The following is a 22,540-nucleotide window of genomic DNA, read 5'->3' as shown; positions in this document are numbered from 1 at the left end:
CAAAAAAAAAAGCCGAAACATCACCAAATCCAAGGTGATTCAAATGGCTTCTCTTCCACGTGTCTCACAATGCATAGGCTGCCTGCATTAGTTTGCAGCTGTATTTACAGATGAAGTTATTGAAAAGCTGTGGTGTTATTGCTGCAGGAGGACAGTAATTGCAGTAAACTCATTGTACTCTTTAAAAATAAAAATGCAGGGAGATAACCAGCCAGATGGCAAGTCGGCTGTATTCTGCATGATTTGGTTCTTTTGGCGCTTACTATGTAGGCTCTGTGTGTACCTGAAAACCTCAAGTCTTTTCTGCTGTTACCAGGCTGATTTTGTGCCCTCCCCAGGTCAGTACATTGGTTTTCCACTGGAGCTGTCCATTTAATTCTGTGCAGAGGAGATGTGATGAACCAACAGTATTGCTTGTCTTTAATGGCTGGACAAGTAGCCAGCATAGCAGGGTTCTGTGGTATCTGTTTCTTTTATTTTTTTTCTGTTTGTGTGATTGCATTTCTGTACTGTGGTCCCTGAGAGCTACGACTCTCTGAATTCTGTGCAAAATGAAGCTGCAGGACCTGCAGAGATTCTACTTTTTGTAAAGCAGCCAGCTGAATGCTCATCTCCTTACTCAGTCCCTGCTTGTTTATCATGCAAGCAGATCTCCTGCTAAAATCCTGCGGAAGTGAATGCATGTCTTGTTGAGTAAAGGATTTGGAAATCTGGGAAGACTTGGGTGAGTGGGATGGAGAAGCAGTTCATAAGAAGTACTTCTTATTATGGAGATTAGATATTGCTACACCCATGAACATGATTTAGCTCTGTAAAATGCACTCCACCTCTCACGTTACTGCAGTTAAAATCTGGCATACCAGAAAACATTGCAAAGCAGTAAGGTTAGAGAGAAAAGCTCAGCAGCAGACCAGAGTTGGTGCCTGATGCTGGGTGCCCACCACACCTGTGGTAATTGTGAATATGGGCTTTCTTCTGCCCCCTCAGAACTGATCCCCAGATTGTCACCAAAAGTTCTTTCAAAAAACATTACAGCTACTATTTCAGCATTGTGGTAATTCACCTGCATTTTCAAAGGAGGGCTGCCGGGGTAAAAGTCATGCCAGATTCCTTGAAGTGCAATGCATATGCAGGCCAGGAAGAGAGAGATCCAGCTGTGCAGATGGAAGATTAATGCTTTCTCTTGCTCATCAGTGCCAGAGATCTCATCCATCTGCCACTGGAGCAGTTTGTATAAAGCACTTCCTTAATCTTTAGCTTTAAACCATTTTAATTGCTGGTCTGAACTGACCTAGTTGGCTTTGCCTTCAGCATATTGGGAAACGATCCTGCAAGTCATGGCACCAGCAGTTTGAGTATCAAATAATTAGTTCTGGAAAAGATTTTCCTGGTTAGTGAATTTCTCAATGTGAACAGAACTTCTTCAGCTGCAGTGCTTGGTTTTTTTTCATTTGTTTGTTATTTCCCCCATGGAATGTGTTCTTAGAGTATGTGAGTTCAACTCTTGCTTTCTTCTTGTAGCTGCTTTTCTTTATAGGAGCTGTAATTTATTTCTTTACAGTTGTCCTTTACAGTCATCTTGTGCTTCCCTTCACACTGTGTGAGAAAAGTTAGAAGTTGTAGTTTAGATTCAGTGACTTGTGATCAGCATGATTCAGCACTGGGATATCCTATGTCATGTGCAGGTAATGTTATTGTGTTACCCGAGTGCACTTACCCTTAAAAGGATGAATGTGTTACTGATCCCTCTCGCCAGGTGAGCTCTGCAGCACATCATTCTCACTTGAGACACCTCTGAACACTTCTGCACCCCACTCTATTATGGACAGGTCTGAAAGGCTGTTCCTAATCACCTCCTGGTTCTCAACAATACATGAAGAGGGGTAAAGCTCTGCTTCCCCAGGCAAGTAACCTGGCTTTCCCAAAGACCAGTATGGCTTGCTGTCTACAAAAAACTCTTGGCACGTTTGTGAGTCCCGGGGATAGAACTGAACAAACAGGTCAGAAAAGTGCCACTCGGGGCAGTGCTAGTTTACACCGGTGAAGACGAGAGTCCTCTTCTTCCATTGAGCTACATCCTTAAACTACAGAATGAAACCACAGTCCTAGAAAGATTTGGTTCAGGGCTGCACAGAGAGCACTTTGTCCATTCAGGAGCACCAGCAGGATGTAATTGCAGAGTGCTCTCCAGCGGGGTGAAATCATGGCCAGAGATAAACCTATGCTGTGCACAGCAGCTCAGAGTAGCAAAAGCCCATCTCTGCGCAGGGCAGGTGCTGGTGCCAGATAGTAGCTTGGGGCCATACTTCGGCAGCCACCTGCCACTGCTCTGCCAGTGTCAGGGTCAGTGATATGGACATGGTATCATGCCTCAGGTTACCTTTGAGTGCCAAGATGCTCTCCTGGCATTAGTTAGGTTCAAGTGGAGAGTGAGAGATGTTAGAATCAAAGCGCATGGAAATCAGTAACTGGAAATATGAGCACTGAAACATTTGGGTTGGTCTATCTGCAAGTTAAAGGTAAGGAGGAGTTGACTTTTGTTATCCATGTGTGTGTACAACCTAGGCATGGCAAGCTCTAGTGCCCTGACAGGCTCTCTGAGTGCCAAGCTACAATTCACTATAGCTGTGAGCTTCTATTATAAAAAACCAAGAACTGGGTAGGTATAACAACTTGTTTTTTCAGCTCTCAGTGTTCTTCCTTGCAGCTAGGGCCCAGGTTGGCAGGCCATGCAGGGAACTGTGCACTGCCACTGCCTGTTCACAGTGCAGGCAGCATGCCCAGCTCCCTGCCTGAATTCACACTGCTGTCTGAGGGAGAGCTGATCATGCAAAGCAGGGGACGGCTTGCGTTTCAGAAAGGCTTGGTTTAGGGTGTCTTTAAAAGGGTGGCAGTCGCTGGGGTCGAGGTCTGGGTGCAGAGGAATGCTATTAGCAAACCTAAAGACCAGAGTGAAAATGCTGCATATTGTGGACCCAAATGCAGCTGGCACAAACCAAAAATGTGCATGTGAGTGCCTTTCTAAGTATCCAGTAATCCTCCAGGGCAAAACGAGGATTAGGTCTCTCTTGAAGACAAAGAGGGAGTTCATTTTCTCAAAGATGCCTTGGCCAATACCAAATTAAGTGTGGAACTCAAATGAATGTGAATACTTCTTTCAGATCTCTGCTTGCAAACAGGTACAGTGCAGAAGCAGCTTATTTATGTGTGTTTGTGTGGGACTGTGCAAACACAGCGTGGACAGATTGTGGGATTGAGGTCACGTCAAATAAAACCCATCCAATCTCAGAGAAAAGAGAAAGCCAGAAAAGCATTGGGCAGGTAGGACCAGATGGAATTGCACAGTCAAAATCCAGTCTCCATTCTGCAGATTTTTTCCACTCTGTACCTGAAGGTTAGAGCATTTTCTCTGCCCCTAATTTACAGTTTTTAAAGTTGGAATTAAGTGATGAGCTTTCCTAGAAGGAAAGGTAGGAGCCTTATTTCATTACAAGTGACTTCTTACCATATACTCAGCAGGACTGCATAGGAGTTATTAGACTGAAATTGTCAGTTTTCAAACGTGAGATGTATTCATCTATAATTTCCTATGCAAGGTGTCTCTACTCTGCACTGCTCCTGGAAAATTTCTTCTTTTTCTTTTTGTTGATTGGCTTACAGCATGAGATCAGCCCTACTAATCCCATCTTAATAGATAACCAGCACAGATGTGCTTGTGATATGTATGAAAAATATTCGTGTTTGTATTACTTTGTATCTTGGAAGCAGCAGCCAGCAGCATTCCAGCTTGGGGCTGTAAATTTTTTTCCCTGGAGCTTTATGGACCCATCTAAATGCAAAAGTTGGACATCTTTGTTTCTGGTTGACGTATGGATACCGCTGCGGAACTCTATGGGAAAAATACCCTCTTTAGTCTCAAGATTAATGTGGGATTTCATGTGAGATTTCAAACGGGCCTTGCATTAAGATGAAGCAAAGTCCCTCCATGATCTTCCACGGGCAGAACCTGTTGCATTTTGAGGTGTCCATGAAACAGCCTTCAATTCCTTGTCTGCCTTGTTAAGGTTCGAACTTACATCTGGGTTTGTGAAGTCCTCCATCTCAGGTGAATGCCATAAGTTGCATGGTTGAGATTTCACCCAGGACCTGAAAAACTTTTCCTTGTAAAAAGCTTTAGGTTTGGTTTTTGTTGGTTTATTTTATTATCTTTTTTTGGATGGAAAAAACTCCTTGTTTGCCTGTTTCCAGCTGGTTCTAGTCCGTGTTTGGCTCATGGGTCCCATGGGCACACACTCACAAACCTGTTGCTGCTGCCAACTGAGTGCTACAGGTGGCCAAGGGAGGACCTGGGTCTTTGTGCTCTGACAGACAGAAGCTGCTTCCACTTCAGATAAAGGAGATTCTGTGAGCGTGACGGATATGCGGATTATGGTCTATTTCTGGAGCAGCCACAGGAGGTAACAAAATAAGAAATACGTAAGCAAGCTGGTCTTCTGGCTTCAGGCAGAGCAGGAAGATCTGCAAAGCAGCATGCCCACTGGACAGGGAAAGGTTGGTTCCTAAGGTGAGCGCAGCTGCCCTCCCTACCTGGGAGAGCCCTCTCTTTATCGACAAGGAGGTGGCAGAAGGGCTTTCTGTTTGCTAAGAGAAGAGGTCCTGTTGTGGAGGTGGCGCTTTCATTCCCAAGGAGATGTAATTCCAGCCCATCAGGCGCTGAGTGCTCACCTTCACCCTGCAGGATGAGGATAGCCAGAGGTGAAGGCACCAAACTGCCCTCACCTCACTGGGCTCAGCTGGGGAACTCAGGACACCCTGTGACATAAGATAATGCTATTGGGTGGACGCGGCAGTCTTAACTCCTTCATCTCCCCCTTTGTGGGTTTGGTGGTGCTGAGTGCTGCTTTGTTGCTGCTTCATTCTCTGTGCTTGTGCTGTGCTGTTGGCTGCTTATGTAGTGAAGCAGGGATGTCTCTTGTGTTCTGGTTTTAGACAAAGGGAAAATCTATTAAGTAATGACTAAAAATCACTGTAGGAACTTGGAATAGGAGTTTATTGCTTTAACTTTGATTTCAGCATCATCACCATGTGAACTGCTTTTCTAGGCAAGCTTTTAATTCTGATACTGGTTGTAAACACTCCTGTGAGTTTCAGATGATTTATAAAACAGCATTTAAGTTCTTTCTTCTAGAGGCAGCGCTTGGCTTAGAAATAATGAGACACTACCAATTACTGAACCTATTAATATTTGTAGATTGGAATCTCTAGGACTTAGGTCTTCTATTACCATGGCAGAAAACCTGGCATTAGTTCACAATAAATGACTAGTATTCCAAGAGGCTGGACCATTAGAGAATTAGTTATTATGGGAAGATTTTTAAAAGCATAAATGATTTTTAAATTATTCCTGGTGCTGCTTATGGATGATCCCAGCCCTGCCCTGGACTCATACCTAGAGAACCACTGGGAGCTAAGCAGAAAAGCAGCATACAGGATGCTAGTGCACATAGAAGTGCGCTGGAAAACATGCTGTCAGCAGCAAAATTTCAGAAGCTTGGTTTTCTCTGACTCCCTTGTATGACATCTCTCCCCTTTGTGAGCCATAGCCAGAGAGCTAAGCTCTCACTGCAGTATTTTCTCAGTGAGAGACACAATTTGTACTACTGCCATTACTCTTCTTATGAATGCTTAGTTCTCTGAGGCTGATACCTCTGCAAAGCCTGGTTGAAACTGGTCTGCAGGTTCAGACACTGGCACTGTGGGATCTGCTGGGCAGAGGCATGCATCCACACCTGGTGACTGGGCATCAATTTGGAAGCGATAAAGAAAAGCAAAAAAAGGTGAGAGAGAAGAGCCAAGAGCTTGGAAGGTTAAGATAAATGGTATGAAATATTTCAACTATGCATGTAATGGGAGGTCAGTGCAGGAGGCAGATAAGGCGGCCAGAGGAGGTCAAAGAGGGTTACGGTCAAAAGCAAGAGATCTCCCTAAACCATCGAATGAGCTCTTCAAGGATTGTGACAGGCCGTATTTTCAGATGAGAGAGAAATTAAGCGGAGTGCTTTTGTACAGCTAGTCATTGACATGTGTGGTATTAAATACCAAAGGCACTCTGGAACAGTATAAATAACAATTCATAACTAAACCAGAATTTCTCAGAAAAGGAAAGATTTGAGAGGCAGCTGCCAGCCTCAGGTGGGAGATGAAGGAGATTTAAATAGACAGTGCTAGGTTTCCTGTCTCCTGCATATGAGCTTCACAACAACATGATAACATAAAGAACAACTGCGGGCCACTCCTTGCTGGGAACGCTTTTCAACTATGCACTTGTGAGGCACTTTGCAACATCCCGAAATAAAATGCAGCCACAGTCTTAAGGACCATCCCAGCGGGCTGGGTGCTCTTGTAGGGGCTGGCGCACTGTGCCGTCCTGCCACTGCCTCGAGCTTTTGGAGAAGAGTTGCTTGAAGGAGAAGCTGCAATGGCCAAGACACAAGGTAGGCTCTGGGCATCTTTGCAGAGAGGTGGCTGTTGGTGTGTTGCAGTTTAAGACATGAGTGCCCTCCTGATGGTGTAGGAATGCCTCAGAAAATCTGGGATAAGCAGCCAGGTCGTGTGGTTGAGTGTGGGGCAGAAAACTGAGAGCAGAGGTTTGTGGTTTTAGGTTTGTGGGCGCTGTTTCAAGGAGATCTCCATCTCTGTGTGTGTGCTTGCCTGGTGGAAGGATCCTCATCTATCAGGTTCCCCACTGGGCTTGATTAACGACGTTATTTATAGACTGCCTGATTAGTTTTCAGGGTCTTAGTGAGCCTGTTGTTCCACATGGAGCTCAGTAATTAGAGTTTTTTAAGAGGCTTGGGAAAAACTCCCCTGCATTTCCTCCTTACTCCCAACCAACAGCCCCAGAGCCCTTGCAGGCACTAATTAACAACTCTTTGTCTTTCTCAGGTCAATCTCACAGTTCTTCATGCTTCTAGGCAGGGTTTTCTCCCTGTGAGGGGAACACCCAGGCTGCTTCTGTCCTGCTGCTTGAGGGTCAGATCTGAGTGGATCCATTCGGGAACACTTGGAAGGGGGACACTGGGGAAGTTCTGCCCACAGCGAAGCCTGGAGTCTGTGCTGCCTCTTGCTTTCTTCATGTGTTTAGAAAGATGTTGGGGGAAAAAATAAATAAAAAAAGTCCTCAGTGCTGAAAGATCACTAGGCTGTGGTGATGGGGAAGCCATGGCCATATGCTCCTCTGCATCAGTATATCTGGTTGCTGATTTTTCTTTTTTTTTTTGCAGATTTTGGGTAATTTCCCTGTCCTACATGTTGTTAACTGGCTACCTCTGTGCTAGGGGAGTAGCCCCTTGCAGAAGCACAACTCCAGTGTAGCCTAGTGATAGTGAAAGGTCTGGAGGGGAAAATGTATGAAGAGCAACTGAGATCTGTGGGTTTGATCAGCCCAGAGCAGAGGAGGTTGTGGGGAGACCTCATGGCAGTTACAGCTCCTCACAGGGAGTCGAGGAGCAGCACTGAGCTCTGCTCTGTGTGACAGCAGCAGGACCTGAAGGAGCGGCATGGAGCTGTGTCAGGGGAAGAAGAGTTGGGGGGTGGGGGTTAGGGACAAGTTCTGCATCAGAGGGCACTGGGCATGGAACAAGCTGCCCAGGGCAGCAGGCACAGTTCCAAGCTGCCAGAGTTCAGGGAGCATTTGGACAATGCTCTCAAACATAGGGTCTAATTTTTGGGTGGTCCTGTGTGGAGCCAGGAGTTGGACTCGATGATCCCATGGTGCCTTCAAAGACGACAGGAGTTGCAGGCACCAGCACTTCCACACATAGGACTGCAGGGCCAGCTCATGCTGGTTATCCCAAATTAGTGAGGTATCATGGTTACCTCAGACAAAGGTTGTATCACCCCAGCACGATCCTGGCTGTGCAAAGTTCTCAGGTAACCCTCATCTCCTCTTTGTGACCTCCAAACCAGAAAAATGATCATTCCCCATAGATGAAATGAGGCCAGGATTTGCCCTAAGACAAGTATCTCTGCTGAGATCCTGTCCCCCCTGATGTGACCCTGCTGCTTTGTGGCCATCTCTGCTGTATTTTCATACAAAGCTTGAAATGAGACTTTGTTGTTTAAACACCACAGCAGTGGATTTGTTTTGCTGTACATGGGCTGCTCTGAAAGTAGCACCTCCTGTATTATTATGCTGGCCCACAATGTCCGAGGAGGGTGTTGGTGATGTAGCAGTAAAGACTGAACCTCTCCTGAGAATTAACTCTGTTGAATAGTGTTATTGGGCTCTTTGTTATAGTTTCCAGGGTAATGGATATTGCTTTCAGAGTGATCTACTATATGTGTGTATCTACTGTATGTATATGCACAATCTTTTGTTATCTGTAGCAGCTCTTCTGTCCTTTGTGCTGCAGTCAGCCTTTAAAAATGAGTTTGTTTTTGTCACAAGGGGGCAGTTAGTGGCCCTGGCACTGCACAGGAGACCAGTAAGACAGCCCGTGCACCTGCTGTACAGATGGGAGCCCGATGTGATTTTGTACATGCAAGTGATAAGTGAATCCCAACTAGTTGCATTTGTGTTATAAATACAGCAAGTCCAGGTCTGTGCAGGGAGCAGTGCAGGTGGCAGAGGACAAAGCCAAAGGAGATTTATCCCGTGGAGGGGAAAAGGCACCTAAGGCAGGATTTGTGGTACATTTTGGACGAAGAGAAGCAGGGTGAGCAAAAAGGCCACTGAGGACCAGTCGCTTTCCCTAATCTGGGTGAAAGTGCCGCTGTGCGCTCCCCGCGCTATCTCATCCGTAGCATGAGGCTTAACATTCCTGACTGGCACGTGGGGCTAGAGAGGGAGCGGGGAGGGGGGCTGAGGGGGGGGAGGACCGAGCTGGACACAAAGACGGCCGGCCTCTCAGCGGAATGGCATCCAAGCCATCTCAGCCATCCAAAGCCCCAGCTGCCGGCCTGTGCACTCAGCCTGCAGCCTGCTAAGCGCACGGTGAGAGGCCTTTCTGTGCACCTCGCGCTGCGGGCTCAGGGACAAGGCTCTCCAGCTTTGCTTTTACCCGGCTGCTGTGAGCTGGAGGAAATCTCAAAGCTGTCCTACATCTTGGAGCTAGAAATGGGAGCCAATGGGAACACTGTGCCTGCAGGAAGGAAGGAGCTGAAGTGATGGGTGCACGGTGTTTGTGTGGCTTCTGCGTGCGTGTGACAAAGAGGGGTAAATATTTGTTTGCTGACTTTGTGCAAGTAGCACTGGGGGGAAGGGATACGGGGGTGGGGGGGTAGTGGACTTTTCTTTCTTTTTGTTGCCGTGTGGACTTTTATCTCAGCTTTTCTGTGTTCAAAGCCGTTGTCAGGTGGTTACATCCTGCAGGGGAGCCCCTGAGCTCTGCAGACCGGGATTGTAGTCTCAGGGTACAGATGCAGGGTGATGAGTTCTGTGCTGTGGGTGCTGCAGCTGGTCTCTCTGTGTGCTGAGTTCTGTGGGGGCACTCCTAAGGGCTGAGCACTGCCTGGGTGGGAAGGAAAGCAAAACCCTCTCTCTTGCAGCCTGAATTGGCAGTGACAGAGAGAAGGGCTACAAGTGGCTTGCTGGGACATCTTGTTTGCACTTTCTAAAAGCTAGACTGATGCCTCCACATTTCCCCTTGGGTCTGTGTGTTACTTTCTTTCTTAAAACAGTTATTAAATGTCAAGTACAAGTTTTTCATGTGCTGCTGTTTATACAGCCTTGGCTTCCTTTGGCAGGGACACATATGCTGCGAAGGGATGCACCGACCCATGTCCCTGCCTGCTCGGTCCAGACCGTGTGACCACTGACTTCCAGCCCAGCAAACCTACGTGGCCAGGAGGAGTTAAGTTAAGGCTGAAGAACAGGTGAGAGTGTGCACATCTGCATTCCTGTCTGCTGGGTGTGTTTGATGGCTGCTGTCCTTGGAGAGTGGCTCTCAGACTCTTCTTCCCTCTAGTGGGAGTGCTGGACTAGAATATCACGAATTTCCAGCATCCATAGAACTAGGTGGTGGAAGAGAGCCAAGACAGTTTCTTAACCTCATGCCCACCTGTTCCTTAGTTATCCGTGCCTGTGGCACGTTGCCAGGCAAGTGAAAGGAAGTGACCTTTAGCGCCTTGAATAAAGCATCAACATTTCTTGATTTCAGTAACATTTACGTAGGGCTGGGTGTAAAAATGCTACTGCTTTGTAAACACATCCAAATGTTACTTCTTTGGCTACTGATATGCCTGAGGATGACTCACTGGGAAAGGGTCCCGGAGGAGTGTCCGTTCTTGTCAAAAGCACTGTCACTTATGGTAAAGTTCACTGGAGGTGGGGGATCAAAATATCTCCACAGCACTGACAGTAAGCCTGCAGCATCCCCCCAGATTTAGATACCTGGCTTTCCAAAGCTACAAGGTTTGTTCCAAATCTGAGAGTATTAGTGGGAGTTTGGCATTTGTGACAAGCCTGCTGAGAGCCTATCTGCATTTCTAAATCTGCATTTCTAAATAAGTAAATGTCTTCAGAAGTCAGCCTCCTGAATTGCTCTGGATCCACCATAATTGTGGCACAGCCTCATTTTCTTCCTTTGTGTGTGCAGGTTGGGGCCAAATTGTACTGTGCTTGCTAAGGCAAAGCTCCTCCTGGCAGCAGAAAAGCCTTTTGCATCAGTTAGATGGTATTCTGGATGACCTCAGATTTTTCTGTTTCAGTCTTCTGAGGTTTACACCATGAAGCCTAAGTAGCAACTTTTGTTGGCAGCACTGAATTCAGAGCAGACCTTGACCCATTTGAAGTCAAGAAGCTTCACTGATTTCCAATAGATGTTACTGAACAGCTGAGGAGGGAATGTGACTCATGAAGTCATGCTCTGCTCTTAGAAGCAAGGATGCACATGTGGTGCAAACTCACTGACCTTGGTGGAGTTGTTCTAGCTTTTAGGCACTACAGTCAGTTATGGATCCTGACCCTGTGCAGCCTCAGTGGCTGCAAAAGGAAGAGAGAAGGGCTCAGTGTGCATGTTTTGTTTTCCTCCATCTGGGAGCTTGCACCAAGAATGATATCTCCCCTGGATGGAGCAGATTTTAGAGGCTGAAATATCTCCTTGAGAAAGTTTTATCAGGGAAAAATTTCTCTGTGGTTTGGGTGTGGGACTCAGGCGTTCCTGAGGTATGAAACCCATAGCAAGTTTTGGAAAGAAGCTGCAATGCATACACCACCTTTCTATAGCACTGAGTTATTCAGGCTGTGCTTACTGTAAATCCTGCTTGCCTGTTGATTTAATAGCAGATATCTGCAGAAGCTCCAGAGTTTAGCATTTCACTTGGATTAATTTGTCTTTGGATGCAGAGCCAATGTTTTCCTTCATTTTTCCGGCAGTGTCGGAGGCTGTGTCTGCATATCTCAGTGGCTTAACTTGCATTGAAGCTTTGGTGACAAGCAGGAAGTTGCTTTAATGTACAAGAATTTGAATGTGGGAGAGTGTTTCAGACCTGCCGATTTTACTTTGTGTGTGCCAGTGTTTATTACCAAAGTGATTAAAAGTTTCTGAAGGAAAGGAGAGGTCTATTAGTGGCTCTGTGATTTGTGTGGTTTTGCCTGTTTGTGTAAAAATCCCCTCCTGTCCATGCAGACCAGTTTATGTGGACACATCCGTACATTCAGCATGTAGCATACATTCTCCTGCTGGCCATTTCTACACCGACATTTTGATGCTGAGGTTATTGGAGCTGCTTGTGGTTTGTAGCTCAGCCTCAGAGCAGAGCCCTGTTCCATCTAAGATGCTCACCATATGAATCCCCCTGGTCACCTGCCATGGCTAGCTGTCCCCTGTAGGCTTGGATAGTCAGTGTTCCAACTGCCACCCACCCAGTTCCTCTGAACAAGAATGGGAAAACACATTCCTTCCATTGTTCCTAAGTTTCTCCTCTTGCAGGTTGCTGTGTTTTTGATATCGGGGTGCAAAAGAATTTAAGCTATGCTTGTTTTTTGTCTTTTTAACTAATTTACCGACTAGAAAAGATTGAGAAAAAATTATTTGAATTAGGCCCATTGTGCCAAATCATCAGGGAGGATAAATCAGTGCAGCTTTGTGAGTTCTGCAAAGCCACAGACAAGATAAATCACGTTACTGTCTGGCCCCTGAGATTCTCTACCTGTGCTCAGGGAGCAGATGTAAATGTCTGGAGAAGGCAGGACATAGCAGAGTCCTCCTCAAGGACAAAAGCCAAAGCAAATACTCTTAAGTGTGGCAGGTGCCTCTTTTCCAGATCTGTTCTTTCTTACTTCCCCAGTGAAAGAAACAGTAAAATTGTGGCAAGAAGTGTGTTTAACAACAGAGTGTTGTTAATGCAGCACTGAACAGTTTCTTATTCTAGCCTTTATGTGCTTCAGTTAGCAGGCAGGGGACTCCCACATGTGTAAGCCACAGTCCTGTGTGAGCAGCGCAGACAGACTGTCCTGGTGGGAAATATTTTTTCAAGACAGAGATCTGAAATACTTTTTATTCTGCAATTTAAGTCATACTTACTGTGTTGCTTGGTAATGCTTTATGTAAAAAAAGAAAGCTGTCAGAAGATCCCAACAGGATAAAGTCCTTGAATCCAGTAATCAACAAGAATGAAGGTTGTATACATCACCTCTCACACTAATAACCAAAGCCCCGCTGTTCCTATTCAAGCCTGTTGTCTGCTTAGTGTCAGGAATGTCAGTGGGACCCTTTCATTGTGTAGGGCAAAGTCCTCAATCTAAATATTGCCTGTCAGACATGTGCTTGGATGAAGGGAAAATGACGCAGTAGCGCATGGTGCAGTTCCTAGTGCTGTGCTCTGCGGTAGACCTGTTGGGTGATTCTGTGTCTTCACCTCTTGAGGCCTTTGTTTCCTTTTCTGGAAAATTGGATAAATGGACCTTTCTTGGATAAGGCAGCCCAGGGGTTACCAAAGAAATGCGATAACACAGAGGTGTGATGTACAAGACCAATAATCATTAATTACAGTGTTTGACTGTTCGTGAGTTCAACCAAGGAGCGACTATTGCTCACAGCTGCCATCACCTCGGAGTGATCTCAGAACTTTTTTCCTGCAGCCCAAGGGAGAGCATTGCTTTCCAGAAAAAAAGCAGCTTTTGTCTCATGCAATTTCTGCTGCAGCGCATGATTCTGTCATGTATCCGTAGCCCTCACCAGAATCAGCATGATGAGCCTTGCTTGGGTGTTCCCTTCTGCCAAGAAATCATTCCACGTGTTTTTCCTATGTCTGCTTTTGGTGCTAGGGAGAGAAGACTAGGAAGAGAGACAGGCTACTTCCTGCACTTGGAGTTGCTGAAAAAAACAGTAGAAAAAAATCCATATGTACCTCTGCATACGTGACTGTCATTTCTGCTTTCACCCAGAGCCTTTCTTTGCAGTGGTCTGGCAAGGGCTATCTTGAAAAAATGTTGGTGAAGGTAATGGTAAGAGACTTACGCAAAAGGCCTTGATTCCCTGCTTTCCCTTCCCTAAGAGACTTCAGAGGGCTTCAGTACCTGTCTGCCAGCTCTGAGATGAGGCAATTCAGGCATCCCAAGTGAGGTTCATCAGGGGGGAAAAAGACAAATTGCGCCAGATGTGGGCTGAAACAACAAGCAGATGTGACGTCTGCCTGTGACACTAGAAAGGTATCTGAGAGAGAAATGAAACCAAATGGAGCTGGGGTAGAGCGCTGGACTCAGCTGTTAGATGTTACTCAAGTTGTTGTTTTTGTGTGTGTGTTAAAGTCTGAAACTGCTAAAAGCTGTGATTTGCTGTGAAGAGATTCATTGGTTGTGGAGTTGTCCTCTAGAAGCTACAGGGAGGGCCATATTGCAAAAAAGAAGGTTGTTTCCTGGTTTGAGAATATTCATACATTTGACCTAAGTGTCCTGAAATGAGTTTTCTTTCAGTGTCTGTTTTTTTCTTTTGCTTTGGGAAAGTTTTAATCAGAACATAAAGAAAGGTGCAGGTTGCAGCTCTCTCTGTAGGTGGAGAGATACTATGTCTGAGATCTATGACATGAAATATCATTTCATAGACTTCACATCTTTCTAAGGAGTCCCCCTTATTTTTAGTGAAAATGAGGAAGGGACGGAGCACATTTCAGATGTACTCTGCTCCTGAATTCACCAGAAGGGCTCTGAGCCCCAAAAGACATATTCAGTGAGAGACACATCGAGCTGATGCCATTATGGCCTCACTTCTTTTTAATTGGCCTCATCTGTTATGCTTATTTTTAGAACCATGACTGAACCTTAATTAAGAGCGACATTGCTTTGAGTAGATTGTGGCCCCACTCCGTTGAAATCCTAATAGGCTTCTGGTGCTTTAGTTTTTCCTTCATCTCCTGCTTAATAGCTGGGCATAGGAACTGCAACATGTTAGGATACCTAGAGAAGGTATCCCTGTTACACTAGCCTAGCTCTCCTGGATACGACCATCTTGGAAGAACGAGAACAGCAATGAAAAAGCAGACCCTTGTTTGTAGTTAATGTTTATTCAGATACGTAGTCACTGAGAGACTATACAGAAACTTCTGCGATCGAGATCTCTTCACAGTTCTTGCTGGCACAGCAGCAGCGGTTGATATTGCTTCATGGCTCCACACTGCTCCTTTTGGAGGCTTAGGGGAATAGAAAGTTCTCTGAACAAGCATAGGAAACAGGCAGATATCAGTTTGAAGAAGCTGAATTGCTTGCTTTAGTCAAGTTGGGCATTTCTACACAAAAGTGGGAGCTCTCAGAGGACATGGGGCTGATGGATGGTTGAAGCAACACACTCCAGCTGTGTGTACTGTGGCATCAGTAAGGAGCAGTACATAAAGGACAGAAATTGGACAGCGCGTTGCTTTGTATGGGTTCAGTTTGCAGCTATGGGAAAGAGATAAGCCAGTTTTTCTGTTGCACTGTGAAGACAGCTTCTGATGTGCATTCTTTAAGTGCTGATTAATTTCTTACTTGATCACGGGAGGTGTCCAGGAGGATCTTGTTGCATTATCTGAAAGGGAGAACTTCTTAGTAATACAGCTGTTCAAATGCTTCCTCAAGTATGGTACAGTTACAGACTGTGAGGAACTAAGATCAATGGTAAGGAGGTGGGATGGTTTAGTATTATTGTTACACTTTGAAATCCTACAGCCCCCTGATTTTGTGATAGGCCATTGAGCTATACTTAATTTGTACCAATTAAAGGTCTATTAATTTATCTCAAGTCAGGAATTAGCTGCTGCATTTGCTAGGTTTATCACTCAGCCCGTTTGTCTGGATTGAATCAGGATCTGACACTTCCCAAAGGCAGTTCTGTCCCACTTGCCTTAAAGAGTTTAATCTTGCACTGCTTTTAATTGTTTCCTGACAGTTGTGCTGTGCAGTAGTGCGAGTGTTAACCAGAAGCTGTTGCAAAATCAGCAGATAAACCAGACCCAACTCTCTGCAGTTCTGTAATGAGAGAAGGCTGTTCTGTAGACGCTGTTGTGTTACAGTCTTTACTCCTTTACAGTCCTTTTCCCTCCTTGGGCAGCAATGCTTACAAACTTAAGCTTAACGATGTGCAGTGAAGCCAAGGTGCTATTTTGAGGTGTTACAGCAGGCTGCAGGCAGGGTCTTCCTGGAATTCCCACATGCAGGAAAGGCTGTGCATTCCTTTCCATCCTCTGTGCTCTGCTTCAGGTGTCTCTCAATTGATTCAGCAAGGACTGGTTTGAGCCCTCAGTCTCTGCTGTTGGGTGTAAGTGTGCATGCAGACCTTCCATGTCTCCATCCTCCCGTCTGCTCAGGGATCACCTGTGTGTCTGCAACATGAGATGGAGATCATGTGTACTGCAGCACTTCCCCTCTTGGCTTAAGCTTGGTTAGGATTTGGTTACCCCTAATCCACATTTCCAGGATCAGGTAGGTGTGGAAACAATGCAAGGTTATCCCGTGCTGAGCTGGTACGGCATGTCTTCGGACTTACAGTCACAGCTTCACTCTCCACGTGTTGTATTGTTACAAGGATATTGGCCCAAAGGGTTTAAAATACTTGTGGCTCAGGGGATTGGCTGTGCAGCTTCTTGCAGCTTTTTACTGATCAAATCGAGAGCTAATATGCTTTGCTTGTGATCATCCAGTGTGCTTTCCCAAGCAGCAGATTAATGCTGGGGGCTCGTGCTGCTCCAGAGTACAAAGAGTCTTTAAATCTCTGCAACGGATAATTTTACAATTATTAGTAATAAAGGGTTTTGTCAGCTTTCCATCCTGTAGTGTTCATCTTCATTGTTTCTGTGAGCAAGGAGCATAACAAGAGAGCTCTGTTTTAAACACATCTACACATGAAAGGGTAAAATGGTGCTTGGTTCAGCTTGCCTCCTATAAACCTCCACTGCAGCTCTCCTTAAGATCCTTAAGTCCTGTCACAACAAATGTTGAAATGAAAAGAATGCCTCTTGTTTTGTTCTTCTAAGTGATGGTGAAAGAGTAATTTGCTCTTCTGAAATCTGCATGGAAAATGTCCTGGTGAAGCGGTTCTGCATCTCAGTTTCTGCTGACATTTTTCAATGGAGCAGAACATCATCCATTGCAAATAATTTCTGCCAGTAGAGTCTGACCCCAACAATCAGTTTTTACCTTGGCTATTTTTCCTTATCTTTTCAGTGCTAGGAGTCCTCGTTTGGTGTCTGTTTAATATCTACAGAGGACATTTTAATCTGTTTACTAATTTATTCAGGACATGCTGCACCATGAAAATTTCAGTGGGACAGAGGCTTTGAAGATGTGTCATATCCTCCTTATGGGTTCAAGCTACGTAGGCGTAGGTGAAGTTGTCCTGCAAGCTGTCATGTTTGTGTCTTCAGTTATACACAGCTCGTGTACTGCCCCTGAACCCAAAGGCTGGGACAAGGGAGAGTATATGTGGCATATTTGGGGATTCCTGATAGTTGATGAATTAGAAGTGAGTGTGTTTCAAATGTTTCTGTCAGTTTCATCATGTTTATCATCCTTGGAAGAGCTGTTCTGAGACTGACTTGCAAAATCCTTCTGCTTTTACCTAGGCGGAGTGAAGCTCCGGGCCGACCTCACTCCTGGCATTCAACCAAACTTTCAGAGAACCAACCCGATCCCAGCATGATGCAAATATCTCAGGGTATGCTTGGCACCCCTTGGCTTCAGTCCTACCACTCCAGGTAAGCACTACACAGCTGTGGTTGTGTGCTGCATAGGCACAGAGCCACCAGCTTTTTTATTTTAGATTTCATGTTTTTACATACCATCCATAGGCATGGAATTTGGGATTCCAAACTAGTACTCTTCTAAGCCCCAAATGCTGTATCACAGTTTCCTGTGTCACGCTGGCTTCAGGGAGGCTCTGCCTCATGCTCAAGGGTCTACAAGATCAGGGTCTAAATCTAGAGCACAAGAATGAAGGAAGGGAACAAAAATATGGTGGCAAAATAAAGTTGCCTTCATACAGCTTGTGGGGTTTACAGACAGCCAGGGTTAGGATTGGAGTTAGGAGGGATTTGCTTCCTCTTTATTTACCCAGATGAATTCTCAATCAAGTGCTCTGTGAATTGATTAACATCTATGCAACTAATTGCTTAAAAAATTCTCCTTCTCAACAAGAAGAGAGCCCACCACCTATATGTTAAGGTGGCCATCTCTGGGTCTAGGTACGGGAGCTGGAGTCATGCTCTGTATCACATGGCTTGTCCCCACGGAGAAAGGCAGCACAGTTGTTTCCCCAGCTGAAGAAATCAGAAAATAAAATTAATCAGTAAGGAAAAGTGACATTTTTCCCTGGCAAAGCTGAAGGGTTTCCGGAACAGGAAATTCTCCTTATAGCCACTGGGATTTAAATATCGTATCTTTTACAGATAGAACCAAGTCTTGGCAGAGGGGTGGGAAGGGAAAACATGACATGAAAAAAAGTGAGAGCATTGTTACAGAAAAAAAATGTATGTTCCTCTCTGGCTGGAAGCACAGATCATCCTTTAGTGTGTTCACTTCCCACCTGGGGGCTTTGCTTCCCAGCTGCAGTTCCTGCAGAGCCTTTGGCAGCATGGCTGTGTCTCCTGGGAGCTTGGAGAGGGGTATGGGGAGCATCTAGTGGCCAGCTGGCCATGGCTGCACAGAGCATTGCCAGGGAGGTTTTTTTTTCTTCACTAACATAGTGGTACATTTAAATGAGCAAACCAGCTTTACCCTGTGTTTTGCAAGATCTATTTCTGCCTGCCTCTGTGTTCCTCTGCACCTCTGCAGAGCTGCTGCATTTTATTCTAGCCAGGGAGATTTCCACACATATTTGTGATGTCCCCATGTGAGGTGTAGAGGGAATGTGGCCAGCACAAGGAGCTCCCTTCCAGCTGATAGGAAATTCTTGGAGTATCTTCATTTGAACATATCTCTGGAGGCCACAAGTCCTCTGCCAATCCAAGTGTCTCGGAGCAGGTGCCAAGGTGCACTCAGGCTTACAGAGCTACATATGAGGAGCCTGGGAAGGCTTCCCGGGCTGTTCTAAAACTTAATATCGTTGCACCCCCAACTTGCCTCCATGCACAGACACGTGCATCTCTTCTCTGTCTTGTCAGCTTAGTTTTCTTTCGCAGCAAACAAACTATCCTTGGACAGCTGAATTTCCAGGAAGCCTGCCAGGGCATAGCCTTCATCTCCATAAAAAGGAATGAAATGGGAAAAAAAGGAAGAGATTAGATTCTCCCCAGAACGCCTCATATGATCCTTTCCTCCTCCTTGGTGGCGTCGGCACTCATTCAGCTTTTCAAGTGCTTTGGATAGGTTTGATGGGTGGAGTTGATCTTCCCTGGCTCCAGAGATGCTCTGTCTCTCTGTCTGCCTTTCTCTCCTCCCACCCGTTGGTGGTAAATAAGAGCCATGTGTTGCAATGTCAAGCAATTCCTTTTAGTGAACTGAGATGACTGCAAACGGGATGGAGCAAGGCCCAAATATGGGTTTTCATCTGCACGTCTCAAAGCTAAACATCTTGCTTATGAGCTCACTTAAAAGTTGTTGTGCCTCTTCTCTGCTCACAGTGAGTTCTTACTCTTCTCTCGCTCTTCCCCAGCTCCTCAACCAGCGATCTCTCTGGTTATGAGCATGGCTATCTGAGGAGAAGCCCTGACCAGTACAGTTCCCAGGGCAGCATGGAAAGCTTGGACCACTCCTCCCCTGGCTACCATCCTTGTCACCTGTCCCCAGCCAAATCCACCAACAGCATCGACCAGCTCTCCCACCTGCACAGCAAGAGAGATTCAGCCTACAGCTCCTTCTCTACCAACTCCAGCATTCCTGAGTACGCTGCTTCGCCATTCAACAAGGAGCACTCCTGCTCCACAGACAGCATGCACTCCCGCAGCAGCCTACCGGAAGGCATGAAGCAAGCTGACATCAGGTATGTTAAGACAGTCTATGATTCCCAGCGAAGGATTTCTGAGGAGTACGAGGTGAAGTCCTCTGCTTTGCTTCCAAGCAGTGAGGCCCGGGCATCACTGGATGGTCGCAGCCATGGCAGGCTCCACAACTTCAGCCGGAACAGCACGGCTCCCTCTTGGGTGCAGCCAGGCCAGGGCTGCTCAGACAGCGAAAGCAAACCCCACAAAGGACCTCCCTTGCCTCCCACTCGCAGCGACAGCTACGCAGCCATCAGGCATCACGAGAGACCCAGCTCATGTTCTGGCCTTGATCTGAACAAGCCTAGCCGAAGCCAGATGAAAGGGTCCTGGTCTCCTCTTGTCAGTCCCCTCTCCCAGGGACCTCTGCTGAAGACCCACTTTGGGGAAGGGCAGCTGCACACAGTGGTGGAAAAGAGCCCAGAGAGCAGCCCCACAATGAAGCCCAAGCAGAGCTATTCCCAGCCAGGGCAGCCCCTGCTGCCTACCGGGGTCTACCCAGTTCCTTCTCCAGAGCCACACTATGCCCAGGTACCCCAGCATTCTGCAAGCAATAATGGAACTCTTTTTCCAGCTCTGGCCAAAGAAAGTGGCTACTCTCCATCTCTTCCAGTCTCATATGACAAAGGTGCAGCCAGCAGCACCCTGGACTTTGATGAGAATGGAAACCAAAGTACTACAAACAGATCAGCTGTTTTCTACGAGCCCTCAGTTGTTGAGAGGAAGCACGATGCCGCAGCAAAACTTGTCCAGCAAAAACCTCATAACACAGCAGGTCCAGAAATCTACTTAAGCATGTCAAGGAAGGAGGAGGTGTTACCCTCTCACAAAGCAGCACACAGTAACCGGGATACTGCAAGTCCTGCACAGGCCTCTAAACACAGCTTTCAAGCCCCACAGATCCAGCCAAGAGATGCGAGTGAGAGAAAAAACCCCTACCAGTCCAGAGAGGACTGGGAAGATGAATCCCAGGCAGACAAAAATGGCAACGTGCAGATAAATGAGAGAGGTGCTGCCACTCACTTCCAGTGGGGTCACAATAAATCTAGGCAGTATAGCTTCTCTTCTTTGCAGAACATCCCTGAGAGCTCCAGGAGGCAAAGCAGCTCTGAGCCATTAGAAAATTATTCCAGTGCCAAGCTGTCCTACTTGAAAAACAGCAGCAAGGAGGAGAGGGATCACGGGGGGCAACGGAGCAATGCAGACCCACAGGCCTTTGTGAACCAGGACGAGGGCAAGAGCATGGCCCCGTTCCATGCTGTTGAGCCAAAATACGAGGAAATCCCTTTGCAGCACCCAAAGACCTCTGATCTTGGGAGAAGCCGGCTCAGCTCTAGCAGCACCCAAGGTGTTCTTTATGGCAAACCAGATCCCAGCAAGTCTCGCTGCTCTGTGCTAGAGAAGGTCAGCAAGTTTGAGAAGCGAGAGCAGAACACTCACCGGCCCCAGAGTGCTGGCACTCCCAGCTTTGGCCAGCACTATGGGCTCAGCAGGGTGAGCCAGCCCTCCAACATCAAGAGCTCTCCAAACAGCCCGGAGGACACGAGGAGCAAACTCAGCACCCTGCTGCCCAGTGAGATGAACAGGGTCTCCAGCCCCTCTGTCAGGAATGGGAAGTTGGAAGAGGCTGATTGGCGCTGTGTGGAGCTGCAGATGGCAGCTTCAGCAAAGCAGGCAAGATGCAATGAGTACTATGGCCCCTGTCCTGAAAGCGAAGCACAAATAAGGGTGGCTCAGCTGCCAAGGAGCAAAAGCACATTCCAGCTGGGAGGGGAGCCTGAGAAAGAAGTCCTCTGGAAGGACAACATCCAGGACACCCATGGGTCACAGCTGGACACACCATTCAACAGGGCCTACAGGAACAGCATTAAAGATGCACAGTCCCGAGTGCTGAGGGCCACTTCCTTCCGGCGCATCAGCCCCCCGTTTGCCAATATGCCCAAGAGGGCGATCCAGAGGCCTGCCTCGGCTCATGTGGGTATGAGGAGCATGGCAGCGTCTCCCCACACCCCAAAGGAGAGACACAGCGTCACGCCAACGGAAGGCAGCCTCTCTGCCCTGGACTACTCCAGGACACCGCACATCTTGCGCATCGGGGGCCGAAAGCGGCTGACAGCAGAACAGAAGAAGCGGTCTTACTCAGAGCCAGAGAAGATGAACGAGGTGGGCATCTCTGATGGGGAGCCATCACCTTTCTCCTTCCAGAAGAAAGGCCTCCATTTTGTCTTCCCAGAGAACACGGTGGCTGATAGGCGTAAGATCTTTGAAAGGGATGGCAAGGCTTCTTCCACAGTCAACCTCTCTAAGCCAGAGCTCAAGCAACTCCAGCAGAATGCCCTCGCCGACTACATCGAGCGCAAAATGGGCAAACGACCATCCTCGCAGGACATTGGGCTGCTCAGGGAGCGATCCCACAGCTCCTACCTGCAAGCAGGTGGCCAGGACAGCCAGAGCCTTTCCTCTGCCTCCAGCATGAATTCTCTCCAGGATCAGAACCTCTTCCGCCGGAGAGAGTCCATTGAGCGGGTAGTCAGGACAGGGCGGGTGTCTTCCACCCTTCCTCCTGGGCTGACGGGCTGCTTTGATGCGAGTGTGGAGGAGCAGAAGAAAGGACACCGGGACAGCACGATCATGAGCAGACTGAAAACAGACAGATGTCGGGATTACAGAGCCAAAATGGAGCTCACCAAAGGCACGCAGACAGATCCTCTGCGCCCACAGGGCCAACCTTGTTATGGGAAGAAGGAGAGGAGCTCTGAAGCACCCAGGAAATCTGGGAAATCAGTGTCTGTGGAAGACTTGCTTGATAGATATGACAATCAGCAAAGGAATGCATGTGTCCCTGTGCACACACGTTCCAGATCGTCCCCCACAGCGGATAAAAAACACCAGGTATGTGGAAATCAGACTGTCTGTTCAGGAAAGGGGGGAAACAGGGGATGTCAGGCAAAAGACTGATGCTCAGCAATAACTCCATTGGTACTGAAAGGTTAAATGCATGTTAAGGTACAGACCATTTATTCATTTTATATTAGGATGCTGCTTTAATTGCTTGCTGCTGAGGTGTTGCTTCTGTTCTGTTTTCTCACTGCTGGGGCTCCTTCAGGGATTTCACAGATGCAGTGCATTTGCTGATAACATCTGTCTGCTT

At 46.9% G+C, this 22,540-nt stretch overlaps 1 protein-coding gene across 7 annotated transcripts in view; it reads left to right on the top strand.

Moving 5' to 3' along the window:
• Window positions 1-22,540, top strand: part of SHROOM3 (shroom family member 3) — a 128,507-nt gene that overhangs the window by 91,491 nt on the left and 14,476 nt on the right. For 4 of the 7 annotated variants that reach the window (XM_015861637.3, XM_015861635.3, XM_015861646.3 and 1 more), the window contains 3 exons: window positions 9,748-9,876; window positions 17,038-17,169; window positions 19,065-22,281. In XM_015861637.3, coding sequence (XP_015717123.2) covers window positions 9,748-9,876; window positions 17,038-17,169; window positions 19,065-22,281 — 3,478 coding nt within the window. Of the gene's footprint in view, window positions 1-6,029; window positions 6,495-8,971; window positions 9,218-9,747; window positions 9,877-17,037; window positions 17,170-19,064; window positions 22,282-22,540 lie in introns of those variants that run through there. The other 3 variants (XM_085546817.1, XM_015861645.3, XM_085546818.1) reach the window with 3 other exon arrangements.

The sequence above is a fragment of the Coturnix japonica genome, chromosome 4 (genome assembly GCF_054131305.1).
Source record: "Coturnix japonica strain WE chromosome 4, WE-NBRP24, whole genome shotgun sequence".
NCBI classification, from domain to species: Eukaryota; Metazoa; Chordata; class Aves; order Galliformes; family Phasianidae; genus Coturnix; species Coturnix japonica.
Note: the sequence above shows the minus strand (reverse complement) of the source record. Positions and strands in the feature narration are given on the sequence as shown.